The 22097-nt window shown below is 40.5% G+C and overlaps 1 protein-coding gene across 6 annotated transcripts in view; it reads left to right on the top strand.

The window, feature by feature from the left end:
* SNX25 (sorting nexin 25) overlaps positions 1-22097 on the top strand; it is a 134096-nt gene that overhangs the window by 46326 nt on the left and 65673 nt on the right. For all 6 annotated transcript variants that reach the window (XR_012904267.1, XM_075930320.1, XM_075930319.1 and 3 more), the window contains exons 5-6: positions 955-1141; positions 12974-13044. Coding sequence is in view for 5 of the 6 variants with exons in the window: in XM_075930320.1 (XP_075786435.1) it covers positions 955-1141; positions 12974-13044 (258 nt within the window). In the remaining variant the exon portion in view is untranslated. The remainder of the gene's footprint in view (positions 1-954; positions 1142-12973; positions 13045-22097) is intronic.

Here is a 22097-nt window from a genome sequence, read left to right on the forward strand (position 1 = left end):
GACAGCACCCCACCGGCAGCTCCCAGGAGTGGCTCCCAGGCTCCAACCAGTGCCCCTCCTCCTCTGGCAGTGGTGGTGACCACCTGTGGACGGAGGAGGCTGGGCTGACGGCGCAGGCAGTCACGCAGCAGGTGGGAAGGGTCACGCGGTGGGGTGAGGGGCTTGCCGGACAACGGTGTGTGCTGCATGGGAGCTCGGAGCTCTGGACACTGCACATCAACGGCAGCGGCCCTGGCTGCCCGTGTAAAGCAGCAAGGGAGCTGCTTATGTGCTGGGTGGAGGTGGGGAGTTGCTGCTGTGCTGCTCTAGCACTGGGTGTCTTTAAATCCGGGACTGTCTTGGAAAAAAAGGGACGTATGGTCACCATATCTCTGTGGCACATCTCCAACTGTGTGCTGCGGAACACAGTTTAAGAAATGCTGGTTTACAGTAATGCAGGGGTGAGGAACCTGAGGCACGGGGGCCGGATGTGGCCCCTGGCTTGCCTGAATCTTATATACTCCCCAACACTGGGGAGCCTTTGATGGCACTCCAGTCTCCCTGACATACCATGATGGGGCTGGAGCACACAAAATCTACTAGCCTGGGCCTCCATAGGCTCTGGTGTGTGAGGGGAATGCGAGGAAAGTCTTTCTCCTTCTCAATTGGGGGGGCTACGTCAGTGTGGGTTTGTTTTTCTTTTTTCACTTCTCACTTGTGTGCAGCCCCTGCCTGATTTTTCTGTGGGTCAGTGGCCCTGACCCAAAAAAGATTTCCCATCTCTGAAGTAACGAATAAAAGTTTAGGAGAATGTCAGTCTAAAATAACTGATACACTAGTAATTCCTTGGAAATTTATCAACCTGTTTTGTTTTATGTCCAAAATGTTTCACTGTTCTTGTGTCTGAGTTTGAAGATGCCATTTGTTTGCCCAGTGATTATATATATATATATTTTTTTACATTTCTTCTCTCAGTACTGAAGCCAATGGTGGAACTGCTGAGTGATCCAGATTATGTCAACCAAATGCTGCTCAGCCAGATGGAATACAGAGAACAGGTGAATGAGCATCACAAGAAAGCCTACACATATGCTCCTTCTTATGAGGAGTTCATCAAGCTCATTAACAGCAATTCTGACGTTGAATTCCTGAAACAGCTAAGGTATCCGATGTTCAATTATCGATTGTTCAAAACTATGCATGCTTCTTTGGCTAGTCTGTTACTGAGACCTGAGTGAAGTGTGATTTCAGTGAAGTACACGGAGAAAATGTAACCCTTAAATTTAAGGAAGCTCCAAAATAACCTGCTTTCCATTTAGTCCACAGGAAATATTAAAATTTTCCCATTGTATCTGGCTAGTGTATATTGAAGTTTCCTCAATTATTTAAAGACATATGGGAACCTTCTCCACAGCATGCCCCTGATAAAAGGAGTCAGAGAAATAATAATAAAATAATAAGATCTTATATGGAATGAACATTCCCTTTCTTAGTTTTCTGTGCTATGATACCAAGGCAGCTATTTAGTATTCATCCTTAATACCTCCCCATTTTTTTCTGTCCCAAATTTGGAGCATGGCTTCTCTTTTCACCTATTCCTTCCCTCTTCCTTCATGATGCAAGATAACTCCCATGTTCCTAACATGCTTGCAAGCACCAGAAGAGGGATCCCCAGAAAGGACCAGCAGTCTCTCTCTGGTCTAAAACAAATGTCGATTCCAGTTTTCATGTTAGTTCTTCCCCATCTGATCTGCCTCGCTCTTGTTGCTTTCTGTGTTGAGTACATAGTTGGGAACCTCCAGCGAAGGTAAATGGGTTATGTTGGAATTGAGTGCTGTTGTTCCTGGCATTGGGGAGGGTGTCAGGCTGAATTGTTGGTTTTTCTAGTGTTGCAACCTCTCAATGGCCAGATGTCTTTTCCAGCACATAGCTGTATTCCAGTACCTGATGGTGCTGGAAAAAAGCCCATTCGCAGGTGTGGCCTACCAAGAATTACAAGTTTCTTAAAGGCATCATCATTGCCATGAATTTTTTTTAACTGCCAGATTAAAATTGACACAATATATAGTGTATAAGTGATTCTCTGACTACGCTAATAAACAATGCTGATGGTAAAACAAATTTAACCCAAGAAGTCATCTTGCAAAGATGGAAAGAATATTATGAGTCCACATGTTACCACCCCTCAAGCAACTCTATGTCCAGATCCGAATACATTAGCAGTAGATGCAAACCCTGATCCTGATATTTGTGGAGAAGCACCTGTGTTGGAAGATGTTTACTCAGCCGTATAAAAACCTTGATGCGGCTGGTGCTGCTGAACTCAACACCATAATGCCCACCCTTTTCAGGTGTGCCAATGAGCCCATTACACTAAATTTTTGTCCAGACTGGTATTACTGGGAAGGTACCAGCAGAGTTGGAGGGGAAGGGATCATTATCTTGCTCTGTCAGAGCAAAGGACCATGTACTGAATGTGGTAGCTGTAGGCCAATAACTCTGCTCACTGTCCCTGGAAATGTCTTGGCACATGTCCTACTCATGTGGCTTGAGCATTTCTTTGTGGAACACCATTGCCCAGAGCAATAGTGTTTCACTGCCTGGCGATCTACAATGGTGCTATGCTTTTTTGAGATTCATTGTAAATGTAAACTGCGTCCAGCTGGCTTATTTGGGTCATACTATGTGGCTCAGAAACGAAGTCCCAGCTCATCTATCTTCAGAGCTCAGACTCAAGGTTGGGAAAGGACACTGACCAGTCACAGGCTAGCAGTTGTTATGCACTCTCCTGGATTAATCAGGCTTCACCAGCTCAGTAATACCCTGTGGAGCTCTTAGATGCCTGGAATAAAACGTGTGGTCATGGACACTCAATGCTCTAGGCCTCCTTTGTCTAAATATGTTGTTGTTGTTTATCTCCTTTCCTGTAGATCTTCCACCCCTTTTCTGCCCCGATTAGGTGTATTTTTTCAGAATTACTTTTGTTTAATTTTGGTTAGCAGCTATTTTCTTCTGAATTTTCAATTGTGCCCTATAGCAGAAGCTAGCCATTTTTGTTTGTGCTTTAGATGTTCTCTGCTGTTCCCATGGAGTGAGCAACCATGGGCTATTCAAGATAAAGACATAACTGTCATGTGACAACCACAGCAAATGAAAGTATTACTTTCAAAACACCAAAAAGGAGTTATAGATGCAGCAGGGCTGATGCCTCTAGAGGTGGATTTCTGGATATGGACCTATTGGGAAATAAACACCTTGATCCAGTAGTAGGGCCAGGCTTGTGGGAAATGGAAAGGCTGGTGAGGTAGACAGAATTAATTCTCTCTTGGCTATTCAGGCACTGCAGGCACTCATTTATTTGCACTACACACAGGTGCACTCCTCATGCTGGTTCTCAAAGGGATTCTTTCCTTTACCTGCAATAGGGATGTCAAATTCAGGGGGTTCCTTCGTCACTTCCTTTCTGGGATTCTCTCCATACACACTGTATGCCTTCAGGAGGGTGGAGGCGATAGATCCAGCAAAGGCAACTGCATCTTCCCATACTCATAGAGCTCTTATCTCCATTTTACAGATGTAGAGGTAACTGAGTCACGGCAAGACTAAACTACTTCTTCTAGGAAGCACTTGGAAGAATAGGGACTAAAACCCCAAAACTCCCGTTTCCCAGACTAGCATCTTTAAGCATTGAACTATCTTTCTATTCTCACTAATCTTCATAGCAGAGTCCATGTGAGAGCGATTGAAGCATTGCAGAAGTAGTTTCCATGAGGACAAGGGTCCTGATCTGTGACTACTGAACACACCTCCTCTTAGAGTTGTCTCAAGCAGTCCATGTGCTTCTCTCCATTTCCACACCCTGTTTTGAAATAACATATTTTCCAACGAGGAAAATGCATTTGGTGAGAGAGTGAAATGATTTTGTTGCTTGGCTACTTATGTTAGTCTGCTCTAAAATTTGCTCTTTACTGCAGGCCAGCATGCTGTGCTACTGACAGTATGAATTACCCTTTATTAGACTGTTGGAAACCTAAATAGACGTGAGGTTTATTAGTGTAATAACACTAATGGAGCTGCTTGCTTCAGCTGAAACCTAACCCTTTTGTTGTTGTTCTAGTACAATTACTGTGCACTGTTTTCTCTTATTAGCTCTCTGTGCCCTTTTAAATTGTAATATCAGAGGGCGAACTTGCTGTATGAAGTGCTGTGTTTTTTGGTTACATTTGTATGTTTACTTTCCAGTGTACTGACTGATGGACTTATCTCAAGTTGTGATCTTGTAAACCCCAAGCAATGTTGTGTCTGTTCAGAACTTGAATGGGAAGCCTCCAGGGATTCTTGCAGGGACATGGTGTTTGTGATTCAGCGGGTGATATGGTTTCCTCAGGGTCTGTATAATACAAGTACCACAATTTGTTGTCCCAGTATTGCTGTGCTGGTGGGAGTGCAGTATCCTTGCTATGTCTGATTTATCTGTCTGTCCCCATCCCTAGGGTGTATGAGTGTCTGTGGAACTCCTATTACCTCTTGTGGTTGTGTAAAGATTCAGTGGCACATTTTTCAGGGTAGGTTAGGAATTTGTTTATGAATGCTCTAAGGGTTGAGGTTGGGGGAAACCACACAAATGGGGAAAACATCTGTGTATCTGCAGATGAATAAGGTAAATGACATTTCATAACATATTTAGCTAATAAACCACAGGAAAGCATATAGGAGAAGGGAAATTCTTACAACAAGGAACAAATTACTTTACAGTGGGGAGAATTTTTCTGATTCCTTCCCTCTAACAAATAAATCTCTGGCATAGGGATATCAACCTTGAATTTAAATTCCATTCTGGGTGATAGCATTTATTTTTATTATTATTATTTTTTAAAAATTGTATCTGCATGAAATTTGACCCATCCATTTAACAAAATGCTAGACCTTACAAGTCAATCAGAAAATTCATAGAACTATAGGGTTGGAAGAGACCTCAGGAGGTCATCGAGTCCAACCCCCTGCTAAAAAGCAGGACCAATACCAACTCATGCCAGCCAGGTTTTGTCAAGTCAGGACTTAAAAGTCTAGGGATTGAGATTCCACCACCTTCCTAGGTAACCCATTCCAGTGCTTCACTACTCTCCGGGTATGTCTAAACTACATGCCTCCGTCGACGGAGGCATGTAGATTAGCCAGATCGGCAGAGGGAAATGAAGCCGCGATTAAAATAATCGCGGCTTTATTTAAATTTAAATGGCTGCCCCGCTCTGCCAATCAGCTGTTTGTCGGCAGATCGGGGCAGTCTGGACGCGATGCGCTGACAAAGAAGCCTTTCTTGATCGGCACAGGTATGCCTCGTGAAAGCAGGTTTACCTGTGCCGATCAAGAAAGGCTTCTTTGTCGGCGTGTCGCGTCCAGACTGCCCCGATCTGCCGACAAACAGCTGATCGGCAGAGCGGGGCAGCCATTTAAATTTAAATTAAGCCGCGATTATTTTAATCGCGGCTTCATTTCCCTCTGCCGATCTGGCTAATCTACATGCCTCCGTCGACGGAGGCATGTAGTCTAGACACACCCTCTAAGTGAAATAATTTTTCCTGCTATCCAACCTAGACCTCCCCCACAGCAACCTGAGACCATTGGTGGTCCTCCTGTCATCACTGAGAACAGCCTCTCTCCATCCTCTTTGGATCTCCCCTTCAAGTAGTTGAAGACTGCTATCAAATCCCCCCTCACGCTTCTCTTCTGCAGACTAAATAAGCCCAAATCCCTCAGTCTCTCCTCATAAGTCATGTGCTCCAACCCCCTAATAATTTTTGTTGTCCTTCACTAGACTTTTTCCAATGTTTCCACATCCTTTGGTAATGGGGGGGTCCCAGACTTGGATGCAGTACTCCAGATGTGGCCTCACCATAAATAAAGAGGAATAATCATTTCCTTAGATCTGCTGGCAATGCTCCTGCATATACACAGCAATATCCTTACCTTCCAGCACATCTGCCTCTTCCCCTAGCTTTAATGGTGTAATCCATCACTGCGTCCAGGTCATTAATAAAGATGATAAACAAAACTAGCCCTAGAATCGATCCTCGGGACACTCCACTGATACTGACCGCCAACCAGAGATCAAGCCATTGATCACTACTCATTGAGCCTGACGATCTAGCCAGCTTTCTGTCCATTTATCCAATCCATACTTCTTTGCTGGCAAGAAACTGTGGGAAACCATATCAAAAGCTTTGCTGAAGTCAAGGTGTCTGATGTCTACCACCTTCCCCATATCCACAGAGCCAGTTACCTCATCATAGAAGGCAATAAGGTTGGTCAGTCATGACTTGCCCTTGCTGAATCCATGTTGACTATTCCTGATCACTTTCCCTTCTTCCAGTTAATTCAAAATGGATTCCTTGAGGCTCCCCTCCATGATTTTTCCAGGGCCTGAGGTGAGGCTGACTGGTCTGTAGTTCCCTGAATTCTCTTCCTTCTCTTTTTTTAAAGCTGGGCACTACATTTGCTTTCTTCAGACTATCCGGACCTCCTCCCAATTGCCACAAGTTTTCAAGGATAATGGCCAGTGGCTCAGAATCACATCAGCCTACTCCCTCAGCACCCTCGGACGCATTAAATCTGGCCCCATGGATTTGTGTATGTTCAGCTTTTAAAAATAGTTCTTAATACAAAATACAATTAATAATAGTACTATGGTACTGGTGACAGTCTGCTACCGTGTAATTTGATCTCTTCATACATGTTGACCATTAGATCTCCTAAGTTCCTAGCCAATCTGGAAATATAATGCATAGAATTGATTGAAATCTGTAATATAATTTAAATAACCTGCTATTGCCACAGACATGCCAATTTACAGGGCTACTTTGAAATAAACATCGAATGATTATATATTGACAGTTGTAAAGCAGGCGACATCCCTCTAAAGTCCTACAAAATCTATAATTAAAATTTTCTAAGATTTTCATACTAGTATTTAAAATGAACAATGATGAAATTAAAAGAAAATAGTCTGCTTATGATGCAGCATTCAAACTTAAGGTGGTTGAATATGCAGAAGTAAACAATAATTGTGCTGCTGCTCTTGAATTCTGTATCAGTGAGAAGCAGATAGGAGAATGGCAAAAAAATAAAATAACACTAAAAGACATGCCAAGAAGCAAGAAAAAAATGTTCAATGAGGTATTCTTCATTTCATGGTTTGGAGAAAGATCTCAGTGATGGGGTTGTTGAATGTTGACTAACTGGGTACCTCATCACTAAAACTGGAATTTGTCTGTGCGCTCTGCAAATGTCAAAACACAACAAATAGAAGTCATCGATATTTGTCGCATCCCGGGTTGGTGTTCTCGCTTCAGGAACTTTCGTTGTCTCTGTCTTCATCAGCAAACTAAGATAGCACAAAAACTGCCAAGAGACCTGGAAGAAAAAAATTAATCTTTCCAAAGGTTTATTATAAAACATCAAAAGGAATATTCATTTGAGCTGCCACAAATCGGAAATATGGATGAAATACCGATGACATTTTATCTGGAGCGACAGAATGGTAATTGGTGTTGGTGAAAAGACAATTTTAATTAAAACCATGGTCCATGGAAAAAGTCCATTTTACAGTGGTTTTAGCATGTTTGGCATATGGATTAATGCTCCTTCAAGTTATTATCTTTTAAAAGAAAAACCTTGCCTAAAACATGAAATTACCTGCAGGTGTCATCGTAAACATACAGGAAAAGAGATGAATGAATGAAAGTGGGACTATTGAATGGCTGGAAAAAGTGTGGAATAAGAACAAGGAGGCGCACTTCTCAGCCTTCTATAGTTGTTTGGGACATGTTCGGGGCATGCAAGATGGATGAGGTGAAACATGTAGCCCCCCAAAAAAGAAGAAAACTACTTTGGCTGCACTACCTGGAGGCTTAACTTCTGTTCTACAACCACTTGATGTCTGCCTGAACAAACCCTAGAAAGACAGTATTCAAAATGTGGTCTGACTGGATGTGCTCAGGCATGGCGAAGCTGACAAAAGTCAGGAATCATATGAAGCCCAAAATCAATCTGGTTGATTATGTCAAGGAGGATGAGAATCGTGTCAGGAATGATTGCTGATGGCATCATGGAAGCTGAAAAGAAAGCTGAGTGAAAATCATCTGGTCCTGTTGATTTTGTTTCTGATTGATTTAATGATTTGTTCCAAAACCACCTCTGCTAAGACCTAGGATAGTTTCTTAGATTTGTCACCTTGAAATAAATAGGGATGCGAATGTTTAAATGTTAAGCTTCAGCCTTAATGGGCCATGAGCAGTCTGCAGCATGCCTTGCCCGGGTGTGCGAGCTGGACAGGAGCAGCCCTCCCCTTCTGCCCCATGGAATTAGTTAACTGGTTAAACATTACATTTAACTGGTTAACTAATTAAATGGGATTTTACATCCCTAAAAAGAATGGCTCAGTTGTGGGAATCTCTCTCACGTCCTCTGCTGTAAAAACTCATGCAAATAATTTATTTAGCTTCTTCACAATGGTCATGTCTTCCTTGAACACTCCTGTGGCACCTGTAGCTTCTGTAACCCCACTGTCTGTCTGGCAGGCTTTCTCCTTCTATTGTACTTAAAGTTGGTTTTGCTGTTTATTTTTGTATGGCTTGTTAGTTGCTCTTCAAATTATTTTTGATCCACCCAATTCTACTTTTACAGTATCAATTTTGTAGGAACTAATTCGTGCTTTTAGAGGAATGTTAAATCTACCTAGATTATTTGTTGTTTGAAGAAAATGGTTTATAGAGAGTTTGTCATCCACCTATCTATATCTGCTGGAGAACTGGGATTCTATGTTGCACTTTGGCATTTGGTACCAATATTAAAGATTTCCAGAGCAAAAGATCACGTAACTCTGAAGGATTGCTATATCTCAGTGCTGGTTTGATTATTTTGGGAAAAGTTTTAACTCCTGTTTTTGTCAAGTAGTTATACTCACATCATTATTTCCTTTCATCAAGGAAAAGAGCCTTACAGAGAAATTTGCTTCACAAGAATGTGAAAACCTGAAGAGAAAATATAATATATATATATGCCATGGATAATGAGAGTGTGGCCCACAATACTTAAACTTTCCTCTTCCCAATTTTAAGATAATGGCGAAAATTGAACAAGATTGCATAAAATAGGGAAGTAAAGGAGAATCCTTCCATATGAGGCCTGAAAACAAAGTAGTTGTTTCATATAGTGCCACATGTTTTTGTGAAATAGAGAGGTTGGATGAACTAGAAGCCGTGTTCCCTCTAACATTGTATGTCCTTGGGCAGATTGAATTTTCTTTTGGGTGGGTTGAAATTTCTTGTGTGCAATATCAATATTGAGGTAGTGTGTGGTTGTGCACCACCAATAAAAACAGCCCACTGTGACACACACACACACACATCTGCGCATGTATGTGTGAATTATTAACACATGGCTTCAGGGTTTGTAGATAGATGCATGTTTCAAAGATTTGCAGATAAGGTTTTATCCTATAAAACAACTAGCATCACACCTAGTACTTGCTACTTCTGAATCGTAAGAGATAGACCTCTACCACATAACAAAGATCTGGCCTTAATGCAATACAGTATACCATGTATTAATTAGTAACACAGGATTTAAAAAAAATCATTAAGATCAGAGTTTTAGATATCTACCACACTCAAAAATATTCTGTTAAAATAATCTTTTCTTTCTTATCGTAAGCCATTAACATCCATGTAAACTTTGAAATGTAATCATACCAGTGTCCTGGCACACCCCACCTCAAGCAGACTGCTTCCCCCCACCCCAACCCAAACAAACAGAAAGGACTTTAGCAAGTGAGTTAGGGACACCCCAAACAAACTACCCCTTGCCTCCACCTCATTGTACAGATGCAAGCACCCACCCATTTCCTTTCTCTCATCTGCTCCTGTGGAATCTGCTTCTTCTAGCCCAGATGGGCACTGGGATAAAATCCTTCTCAAACTAGCAGGCACAATAGTCTGTCCTGTCCTAACTCCCAGTTAAAGCACAAAAAATTATCCATACCTCCCCCACCTCACAGCACAAACAAATTCCCTCCCGCTACCTCTCTTCAGTGCCAGAACCCACCTATGCCCTCTCTTCCCCCACCTATCCCATGCAGTCAGCCCCTTATCTCCCCTTTCCCAGGAGGGTTGAGAATGCTGAGTTTCTGTCTCTCTCTCCTCATGCAGATGGACTCTCCAAACTCCCCTCCCTTGACTCCCCTCAGCCAATTAATTAATTACTCCCTTCTTCCTCGCCCCTCCCCCTATCCCTCAGCCACTTATTCCCTTATCTTGCTTTTTACATGTTCTGGGAGCTGCTCAGTTTCAACCAGGCAGCTAGTTCCATTTACCTGCGTAGTCAGAGAGACAAAACACCTCCCCCACTAGTCAGCTGAGCTCCCTGCCCATGTGGGAGCTTTGAACTTCTCAGCGGAGGTAAAAAATGGTTGCGCAGACACATAGCTGCACAGCTTACAGAGAACTTAGACTTGAAGTGTCTGAGAATGAAAGATGATAAAGTTGGAAAGCTGATGATTAATTTTCTCTCTGATTAGATGAAGCAGTTGAGACGAAGGTAGATCAGAATCACAATTTTTGTTTTATTTATTTGTGTAGCAGCACCAATTAGTTACTAAATGCCTCATGGTAATACATACACTACAGCTCCTACCACAAAGCTTATTCTCTTGCTTTAGAAGTGATGGAACGAGTAAGGGTGACAGTCAGTGGGCGGGGGGCAGAATTGGGGCAGGGAAAGGCAAGGGTAATTGCAACATGAGACTGTTATCACACAGTTTACAACATGTGCAGCTCTTTTTTTTAAAATGAAGCAGAGCAAGCTAAAAATAACTGAAAAACAATTGACTCACTCATGCATTAGTTTTATTCCCAGTTACCCAGATAATTTATTTTTCTTGCCACTTTGAGTGCTAGCTATAAGAATTGCTATGATGCTTTCACAACTTAGATATTTTGAGGCATCACGGAAATTCTAATAGTTTGGATTAAAGTGGCAAGAAAAAAAATAAATCATCTGGGTAATTGGGAACCACCTGCAATATCTGTGGTACTAATTTGGTTGCCATGAAACATTGTAAGGTGTTTAGATACTATGGTAATGTAGATGTTCTCACCATACCCTTATGTGGTAGGGACGTGCTGTTGCCTCCAGCGTAAGAGGAGGAGCTGAAGTACAGAATGTGACTTAAGTGACTTGTCCCGGTCACACAGGAAGTTGGTATTAAATTGATTAGGCACATTTTCTTAGAATGTTAGAAACGTTTAGAAACTTACTAGAGGCAACAGGTAAGGAGGAAACTGGGGCCCACCACCTGTGTGACACCTCCTCCCACCTGGGAAGGGCTTGGATAACTCTGCCCCTGCCCAGGCTCCACCTCTGCCAAGCCCCTGCTCTGTCCCTCTTCTTCCTTGCTCCTCCTCCATCATGCCTCTTCCCCCCAACCAAGGCAGCCTGGGGAGAATAGCGGGGTTAGAGGGCTGGTGCCAGTAGCAGGAGTCCTCTATGCCCCCCTCCTGCACTCACTGGCAGGAAGGAGGAAGCCTAAGCAAGGCGACCCCAGCTAGCTGCTTTGTTCTCCCGTTGGGGAGTGTAGGGTGGTCCCACTCCTTCCCCTGGAGTGGCATGGCCAGGTGAGCCAAGCAGCTGGAGCCACTTTGCTCCACTTCTGCCACTGCTTCTAGTGATCATGGGGTGGGGGCAGGCTTCTGCTGCCAGCACCAGCCCCTCAGCTCTACTGGTCCCCCTGCCGGCTCCTGGCTGGCCCCTCCATCCTCATGTTTTCTCCTGTTCTTGGTTAATCCTCAACTCTTGAACAATATGCTCAGAGGGAACATGTTTGAATATCTCTCTGGTAGAATAATTAAGTGTGAGGCAAGGAGTTCATGAAAGCCATAAAGATTAACAGAAGTATCTTGAGTAAAAATATCGCCACTTCTGAACTACTTTATCTTCCAGCTCCTGCTGCTGTGTACGGTTTGTGGGTTTTTTCCATACAAATGTAATTAATCTACCTCCCAAGCTTCATATATATATGTCTTTGTGTAGATGAGATCAGGGACAGAGATAAATGACCAAGAAGTCACGTTATTAATCGTAAGGATGTAACTTTCAGTGACTGCTTTTATGGTTAACTGTGGCTCTGACTCTCTGGCTTTTCTGGGTTAGGAAAAGGGATGGCAGAGGAAACCTCATCTTTATCTTCCCTTACTCTGCCATTCTTATGGGATCATGTCCCTTTGATAGGGGTGATTATCTTTACTTTCTTAGCAGATTTTTTATTCATTATGGCTGGGCAGCACAGTGTGTCTCCATTTTTAGTAAGGTTTCTCAGGGACTTGCAGTTTACTTGCTGGTTTAAGTAACCTTGAGTCTACAACACCTCATTCTGTACATTGACTTGATACAATGTAATGGATTTTGGTTTTAAGGCCTTAAAGGATACATACCCCAGCTGCATCATCCTTACAGCTACCTGAGCTCCTTCCCCTTCAAATACTACAACTGCATGTTATATCAGTAGACAGATCAACCTTTGCGGTAGTAAGATGTTGCACATTTTTCTCCCAGTCATGTTTTTAATTTCTTAATTCTGCCAAGTTTATTTCATTTCAATCCCACTCTGTTTGCCAACATCAATTAGGCTTACCTTTGAATTTTAAGACCATGGTTTTGTATTACATTTTCATTAATTTTATTGAATTTTAAGCATCTATCATACAGTATCCCAAGTATTTCAGTTGAGAGGAGATACCCAAAAATCCAGCAATAATTAGAGTGATTTTTTTTTATGTTCCATCTTTGAAAATCTTCCTATCGCCGTCTATATGGGAATGTATGTGCCATATGAAGTGACTGGGTTTCCAAGTGAGTTTTTGACATTTTTACTTCTAAAAGTGTTTGACATGAAGAGCAAATTATAAAGATGATCTTTTATCTTTCCTCCTCTTAAAACTAGGTATCAGATCGTAGTGGAAATAGTTCAAGCAACGACAATCAGCAACTTTCCCCAAATGAAAAGACAGAAAGGTAAGTATGTACTCTGTTAGAAGTTGAGTCTGCATATAATACACAAGAAATTCAGACATAAGACGTATACATGACTGGACTTGTGTGCACAGTTCTTAGATGGATTTTGGGAATGTGCCTTCCAATGTTAGATATTAATGTTCCAGTTTGCTCATAGTTACCAAAGAGGTACTTCATTTGGTTTTACTTGTTCAATAGAGATTACAATTAAATTAAGATTTTGGCAAATAAATTTCAGACAAGGTTCAGAAAGTAAATAAGAGGTGTCACTGCTATGCCTATCCTTGTTGGGTTTTTGCAATAACTTGGTATTTTACATGGTACACTAAACCCTCTTACATTACTGTATTTCACATATTTTCTGTCTAATACTTGTCATTGCATAGCTGTTCAGAATTAATCTTTTAATCCAGCCTTTAAAAATTATCCAGTATAAACTCCACTTGATACTTGCTAGTACCTATATTATGAAACAGTGTCTCAGTCTCTATGAGGCTGTCTGTTTTCCTAGTTATAAATGAAGGGATTACAGTTCTGAGGAAGTGGATTATTGTATAAGGAAAGGATGGGGCATGGGAGAGGAGTAAGGATAGTGTTACACAGAATGAAAGGTCAGGAAAAGGGGCTCCAGTTTACACAATATGATTCGGATTTTCCTGTAGGTTCTCATTAATGTATCCAAAAACTTGTGGTACATTTGCTTAGATATAGTGCACCTGACATTTATACTCAGAAATTGGGCACTGACAGGCCTCACTATTATAACTACTTTCCACACACAAAAGTACACCTACTGTGAAAGTTGTCTGTAAACTTGCCCTGGTTAAGTCTTTCAAAAGAGGCAGCTCTGCCCCACCATAATGGTTCACCTGCATTTTTGCTGATAGAGCAAAGAAAATTCCAATTCTCAAGCTAAGATGGCTGAGCTCATTCCCCATTATTTTTTCTGAATTTACTGAAATTGTGGTCTTGTCTTTGTTGAGGTTTGTGGTATATGAGCAGTTAAGTGAATATTATATGTCCTTTTTTTATGTACTTCAAAGCACCCCTCCACCCATTTTAAAAATACCTGTGATGTTATACTTTCAAGATATATGGACATATTTCTTTAAAATATTTATATCCATGTGAAATTTATGCTCCCACCCTGTGAATATTTAATTTGATTTTATTTACTTTGCTCAATAAATGTTGATTGCAGAATAGTGATAGAAATGTGATAGCAAAGGTTCTGGCAGTTTTATGTGGGCTTGGACAAATTTTTTTAAAGGTAATGAAAGGTAATAGAAACAGAGTATTAGTTTATTTGTCTATCATCTGAAGTGGAAGGAAGACTTATAGGTGTGTGGTAGAGATTTAGCTGAGTTTTCCTCCAGACTTTTAAAAGAAAATTCCAGTGTAATCAATTCTTGCAATTTTTGTCATGAATCTTACAATATTTGGTTTCTTAGAATCTCAGATGGTGGCATTAAAATATTGTATGAGAAACTGTTTTCATTTAAAGAAAATATCTTTTTAGCTCTAATAGATGCAGAGAAAAGCTTTAAAATGCGACCTCAATGCACTACAAAGGCTCAGGAACACCCAACAATTAATTATCAATTTCCAAAACCCTAAGTTTTGGAGCCTGACTCTCGTATTTTTTTGAGTTCTTGAAGTTGGCACCACTGAAATTCCTTTTTTATAACATAAATAGAGCTAACTATCTGCTGATACATAATGAATTGCTTATACTGAAACAAAGCAAAAGGAAACCTTAAAATCAGTGTTAAGTTCACTGTCCATTAGAAAAAGGGAATATTAAAGTAATTCAGATGAAAGTTTAATTTACTGGAAAGAGTTTCCCTCTTTCTTATTTTATTACTTTATAAAATAAACTCACAAGTCAATTAAAAAATCAATTTTTCCAAGTCTATGTTTGCCTGCAGTTGCTAGTGTTAAGGAACTCTGTTTTCTTGTGACAAGACTTGATTAATGGTACAATATTTTGTACGAATTGTATCCTGAAATGCTTTACAGAGAGAGATACTATTAAAGGTTTTCAGGTAAGATTTCAGAAACCAACCAACCAAGGCTGACACGGGATAAAAAAAAAGCCATTAAAAATTATGATTAATCACATAATTAAACAGCAATAAAATGCCATTTATTTAAATATTGTTGATATTGTCTGCATTTTTAAATATATTGATTTGAGTTACAACATAGAACACAAAGGTTAGAATGCTCACTTTTTATTTATTTGTATTACAAATATGTACGCTGTAAAAATCAAAACATTTTCAATTCCTTCATTACAAGTACTGTAGTGCAATCTTTTTATTGCAAAACGTGAATTTAAAATATAGAATTTATGTGCAAAACACTTGTATTCAAAAATAAAACAACGTAAAACTTTAGAACCTACAAGTCTACTCAGCCCTACTTCTTGTTCAACCAATCACTCAAACAAATTTTTTTACATTTGCAGCAGGTAATACTGCCCCTTCTTGTATACAGTTTTACCGAAAGTGAGAACAGTAATTTGTATGACACTGCTGTAGCCAGTATCGCAAGATACTTATGTACCCAATGCACAAAAGATTCATGTCCCCTTGTGCTTGAACAAGCATCCCAGAAAATGTGCATCTATGCTGATGATGGATTCTTCTCAATAATGATCCAAAGCAGTGCAGACTGATACATGTTCATTTTCATCATCTGAATGAGATTCCATCAGCACAAAGTTGATTTTCTTTTTGGTGTTTGAGTTCTGTATCTTCCACAGCGGAGTGTTGCACTTTTAAGAATTCTGAAAGCATTCTTCACACCTCATCAGGCAATTCAGGATCTTAAACCTTGGGGTCGAGTGCATTAGCTCTCATCTCACATTGCTACCTTCTTTGCATTTTTTCAGATCTTCAGTGAAAGAGTTCTTAAAGCAAGCAATATATGTTGGGTCATCATTGGAAACTGTTATAAGATGAAATGCATGGCAGAATGTAGGTAAAACAGAGCAGGAGGCATACAATTCTTCCCTTAGGAGTTAATTACAAATTGAATTAATATATTTTTTTAATGAGCGTCATCACTATGGAAGCTTGTCCTCTGGAATTGTGGCCAAAGCACGAAGGGGAATATGAATGTTTAGAACATCTAGCACATAAATACTTTGCAATGCTGCCTACAGAAAGTCTTCTCGCTTTCATGTGACGTAAATAAGTGGGCCGTATTATCTGCCATAAATGTAAATAAACTTGTTTCTTTCAGCAGTTTGGTTAACAAGAAGTAGAACTGAGTGGAGTTATAGGCTCTGAAATTTTTCATTGTTTTGGTTTTGAGAGCAATTATGTAACAAAAAAAATTCTACACCTGTAAGTTGCACTTTCACTATACAGAGACTCCGCTAAAATATTTGTATGAGGTGAATTGAAGAGTGATATATCTCTCTCATTTTTGCAGTGCAGATATGTCATAATATAAAGTGAGCATTGTACACTTTGTATTTGGTATTGTAAGTGGTATCACTATATTTGAAAATGTAGAAGAGCATCCAAAATATTAAATAATTTCAATTGGGATTTTATTTTTAACAGTGTGATTAAAACTGCAATTAATTTTTAGATTAATTTTTTATTTAATCATGTGAGTAAACTGCAATTAATCAACAGCCCTAAAGCAATTTAAATGATGAGATGATGGGAAGACTGAACCACATTGTAATTTTGCCTTGACCCGTGCTCCTATTACTTTTCAATTTATATAAATATATCTAATCTAATAATCTACCATTCTGAGATCCCTTAATTAAGGAATTTCCTGAAGATACTTTTGTACAATATTGTGGCTTAGAAGGTTTAACTATTATTTAGTCTATCATTGTGGTTCTGGGTCTATTCTAGCTTTTTCCCCATTCTGTATTTTTGTTTTATGGAGTTGGTTCTGTATTTAATCTGAAGTTTCGATGTTTTTAAGGAATAGGAAATAAGCTCCATAAGAATACTCTTTAATAGCTAGCATGATAGGATAGTATGTAGCTTAACTTGCTAGTTTAGGACAACAGCAGTTTTGATTTCTTATGAGAACCTTAAAGTTGAACTACTGGTGAGTATCCTTTGTTTCTGGAAAGGATACTTGTTTCTTTCTAAGGTGGAAATTTTGTTAGAGGAAATGTAGTTGTATGGTGGATACTTTTGCAATTTTCATAACATTGCCTTGTTCTGCAGGCTTATTGTTAACCTTGCAGCTGTCTGTATGGACTCCCACAGTCAGAAAGATTTAGGTTTCACTGTTCATAAACACTTTTTTTCTATTATTGTTCAAAATATTGGCATACCATGCACAAGTTTATAACTGTTTTAATCCACCTATTGCTAGAATAAACTTCAAGTTCTTTATTTTAGTTATTCTCCTACAGGTTTCTTCCTCCAAAATAATGTTGGGTTAACCTAGTTGGAGCTGAGCTTCAGAGGACACAATTAACTGGTATAGGGTAGGGTTCAAATTTGTTTGTTTTATTCTTTTTTTTGTTGAGGTCCAGGAAGTTATTTGGAAAAGCACATATAATGTGTGTGTTAATGTCAGTGGAGACAATTTAAATAAGAACACTATAGCCTGGTGAACCTAATCGGAACAGTTTAGTGCTAAGCTGCACCTGTGCCCAACCCAAATCTCATTCAGGATGCTCTTGGCTCTGTACTCACTCACAACTCTTAAATTAGGCTTCGTCTACACTTCTAAAATTAAAGTGCACTGAAAGTGTGGCCATGGCAGGAGTCCTGGATGAAAGCCCCCAGTGCTCTATGTAAACCACCTCCACAATGGAAGTAGCTAATAGAGCTAGCAGCCTGTTTACCCTGGTGCTTTACAGTGCTGTAACTTGCTGTGCTTGGAGTGCGTGTGTGTCTTTTTCATATCCCTGAGCCAGAAAGTTGCTTTGTGGTAAAGTGGCAGTGCAAGCGTAGCCTTAGTTTCTGGTGTTGATTTTAACCCTCTTGTCAACTGTGTGCTTCCCTCTCCTCCTCTTCTCAGGACTGCCACAGTCCTTAAGGGAAATGGCTAGGTTTACTTCTGCAGGAGTGCAGTATCTTTACCGCTTTGGCATCTGTAGCAGCAGCTGTAAAGGCAGAGATTGGAACAGCTAGCACCAGATCACCAGCAAATGCTCCACAGACCAATCAATTGCAAATGTTTTGCTGATATATAATGGCAGCCACCATGCTAATTCATGATAACTAGAAAGAAAAGTTGACCAGTCTGTCTTAATCGTGCAGCTGATTGAATAGCAAAAATTAACAGACAATACAATAAATGAAAAAGATGTATCAGAGTTTTAAAAACTTTTTGTTAATAATCTGCTGTTAGTTGTATCTATTGTCTACATAGCTTGGTGGTGAGGTGATTTTTATTAAATATATATAGTACTGTAATTTTAAAAAGATTTTTGTCATTATTCCTGCTAAGCTCTAACCAAATGAAACATCTGTGGTGATATAATTTCCTTTCAGGTTCACATTTTTTAACCATCTGGAGTATGAGTTCAAATCGTGAGAGGGAACATAGACTGCTTCTGATTCATTTTAAACAGTCATGTTTGCATGTAAGTCCTAATGTGACTACCGTAGGGGCAAATCTCTCAGTGGTTTGAGATGGAGGAATATGTTGAGAGGTTCAGTTTCTATCACTGATTTACAGTAGTGATTCTGTGGTGGGTGATTTACTTTCTATGGCCAGGAGAGTTATTTTTGGTAAGTGCTAACATTAAAGTAAGAAGAAACCTGATGTAGCATCAAATACTTTCTGAGGTGATGACTTTTTATTTTTGCATCATGCAGCCCATTGAATATATTCTGTAGTTTTAAATATTTGCATTGCAGGTTACAGAACTTTCCTCATCTTCTCACAGACAAGCCTGCTGAATCTGATTTTATACTAATCTACTGTCTCATTTCCCCTCCTGAGACAACCTGTCCCCCCAAAAATAGAGCAGAGTGGCCAGGCAGTGGCATAGCAGCCAGGCAGGGAAGGAAGGTTGGCAAGCAGCCCGGCCAAATGGGGGAGAGTTGGTGAGCATAGTGACCAGGGGCGCAGCCTCCTAGTAATCTGAACATATGTTTTTTTAAAAGTACAGCTTTTTTTCACTCTGCCAGTTCAGCATTTTTGTTTCTTCTGTTATATTTATTATTGTTACGTTAGTGCAAAGAGGCCCAAACCTGGACCCAGGGTACCTATTGGCGAGGTGGCATACAAACCAATATGAACATATAATCCTTTTGCAAAATAGCTTACAATTAACTGGATCTCTACTTACAGTTTTTGCCAGTAGCCAAGCAAGGCTTGTAGCATTATCCTCCAGTTTTCATTTCCCTGCCTTCCTCATGACTCTAGCATGACCAGAATCATCTATCCTAGGAAGACTGGAAAAAACATTCCTTCAGAGCTTTTTCAAACACTATATTTTAATTGTCCAAAAGGCATCACAGTTGACAGAATTGCTCCCTTCCAAGCAGGGAGTGAGAAAATGTGGCCTGAAAGGAAACTCTGCCTAAGAAATGCTTGTTGCAGAGCTAGAAGATTTCTCTTGATGAGTGTTCCTACCAAGCATAACAATATTTGTATTGATAGGCAGAGCTGAGGACTAATGTAGAAGCAGAAGTGTTGCAACAAGGGTTGCTGTGGAGAGACTTCTTAAATGATTACCTATAAAAACAGTATTTTTTAAGACATCATTTACCCCATCAGTCTTCAGTCTGACTTGATTTTTTTTTAATAGTTAGTCAGGATACCAGACTCACATACCACTTTACATCTTCACACCACATAGACATCATTGGATTTTAATTTTAACTTCTTTAGTATGAACTCCTGTCTTTCTGCATAGGTGATAGGTTGTGCTCAGAGAACTATGATTGTACTAGGATGGGTACTACTCTTAATGCTATATGTAGAGAGAGAATAGTTCCTGCACATCAGATTTTGGGTTATAGGGAATCTGGCCTAGGCATTTCCAAAAGCAGTTTCACTGAATCTTCTCTTTCGTACCGACTAAGATCTTCAAACTTGCTAGTGGTGGTAATGGAGCTGCTGTTCACTTGGACAAATGCCTGTCTTTGGGTTCACCTCAGGAGTTACTGAGGTAAATATGAGCAGGTTGAGTTCCTAACCTGCTGGAGAGGATATGCATGCTGGGTGTTCATTGGAGAATAGTACAAATTCACTCCCTTCGAGAAGTTTGCCTTTATTTGCTTCCTTAAATAACAAAACTTAATATTAGCTGACATTTTCTCCCCTACATGACCTCTTTCTGGTGAGTTTTCAGTCAAGTTACTCCTCTCTCATTAACCTAACTCCAGTGAGAGTAGAGATCCATCTGGAATAATTCTCCAGCCATTGTGTCCACACTGGTTCTACATTCAGCTAATAGGCATTAAGACTTCTGGCAGTATATCCCATGACTCGTTCTGTAATAAGCGGAGTGACTCTATATGAATTCTTTGCCAGTGTATTATGAGATAACTTGTCTGTCCTTCCTGAAAACACAAAGTGAGTCGTGGCAAGGCATTGTAGGACTAGTAGCTCTCAAGAGATGATAGCCTGTACTGTATTCACGCTACAGAGCAGTCACATTATAGTGGCTGAGTTTTGCCTAATCAAGATGTAGGCCGTGCTTCCAACAGGGCAGCCCATTTGAATTAAAAGTGTCATCATGCTGGAGTTAAGAGTTTTTATGTACAGAACAAGTTAAGGGCAACATTTGATTTATAACTTAACTTTAGGGTCAAGACAAGTTGTGTGAGTTTGACGGTAGCACCCTTTGCCTTAGAGAGGTGCTCCAAAACCTCTTATGTTCATTCACTTGAATGGACTTACCTGATCTAGCCTCAGAGTGATTTGGCAAATATGCCTCTGTCTCTCTGTGCAGGATTTAAGTGTCTAATGAGATGATTCAGTTAGAGTCCTGGAATTTGCTGCCTTGCTGTAAGAAATTGTGTAACCTAAAAAGCAATGTAGCAATCAAGAGTTTCACATTCACTTAATCCAATATCCTGTCTTTGATCTTGATAAGTACCAGGTGCTTCGGGGAAAGGTGTAAGAATGTCTGTACAGAAATGCATAAGAAATCCTGGAATTGCTTCTAAGCAGGTTTTCTTCCTAATCCCTGTCCACTACAGGGGGCGGTATTTACTGGAACATGAATGATTATATTACTTATACAATTTAATGTGTCTAGTTCTGCTGTAAAAATTCTTCTTAGCTATGTTACCCTTCTGCTGGGTAGGCCTGGCAGTAACCAGGAGGGTTCAATATCTTGGGGTCCATCTCACATAGAATCGGCTCGAGCCCCCACCCAGTAATCTGGGAAATTCACACACCCCTGGGCGCCTCTGAGAGGCAATGCTTCCCCACTCGCAAGCACTGAGTCAGAGTGTAAGAAAGAAACATTTAATGAAACAGAAAGAGAAGTCATATGGCATTAACTTGGGGAAAACATCACAAACAGAGTCCATAACCCAAACATGAGCCAAGCTCCCCCCCCAGCCAAGTATCGCCCAAAGTCCAAAGAGTCTGACACCCCAAAAGTCTCTGTCCCTGGTCCGTGCCACCCGGAGTCCCAAAATTCACCCACAGGGTTTCACCTCACAACCTGCATAGAAATGGGGGTGGGGCGATAGATAGGGGGCACCTTATATGAAACTCCACCACGCTCCACCAGCTGTCTCGTCCCACGCCACTGGACGCTCCGCTGAGCACCTGCTGCCGCTCCTCGTCTGCTGCCGCCACTGGTCGCCGCTCTCCACATTCCATTCCAACACTGACCTTCCATCAGCCCTGGCTGAATGGGATTTATATAGCCACACCAGGGATTCTCTCATGAGCAGTATTTACATATCAACAGTTAACAGTTAATTACGTTGCAGAACTAAACAACTGTAGTGGGTACACCCACCCCTCCTTTTAGCTGGCTGATAGCAAGCAGCAGTTCAGCCCCTGCTTACAGCTATATAAATATCTCTAACCCTTTCTTGAATCCCACTAAACTCTTGGCCTTCATTACGTCTTGTTGCAGTGAGTTC

The sequence above is a fragment of the Pelodiscus sinensis genome, chromosome 5, assembly GCF_049634645.1.
Source record: "Pelodiscus sinensis isolate JC-2024 chromosome 5, ASM4963464v1, whole genome shotgun sequence".
Classification (NCBI taxonomy): Eukaryota; Metazoa; Chordata; order Testudines; family Trionychidae; genus Pelodiscus; species Pelodiscus sinensis.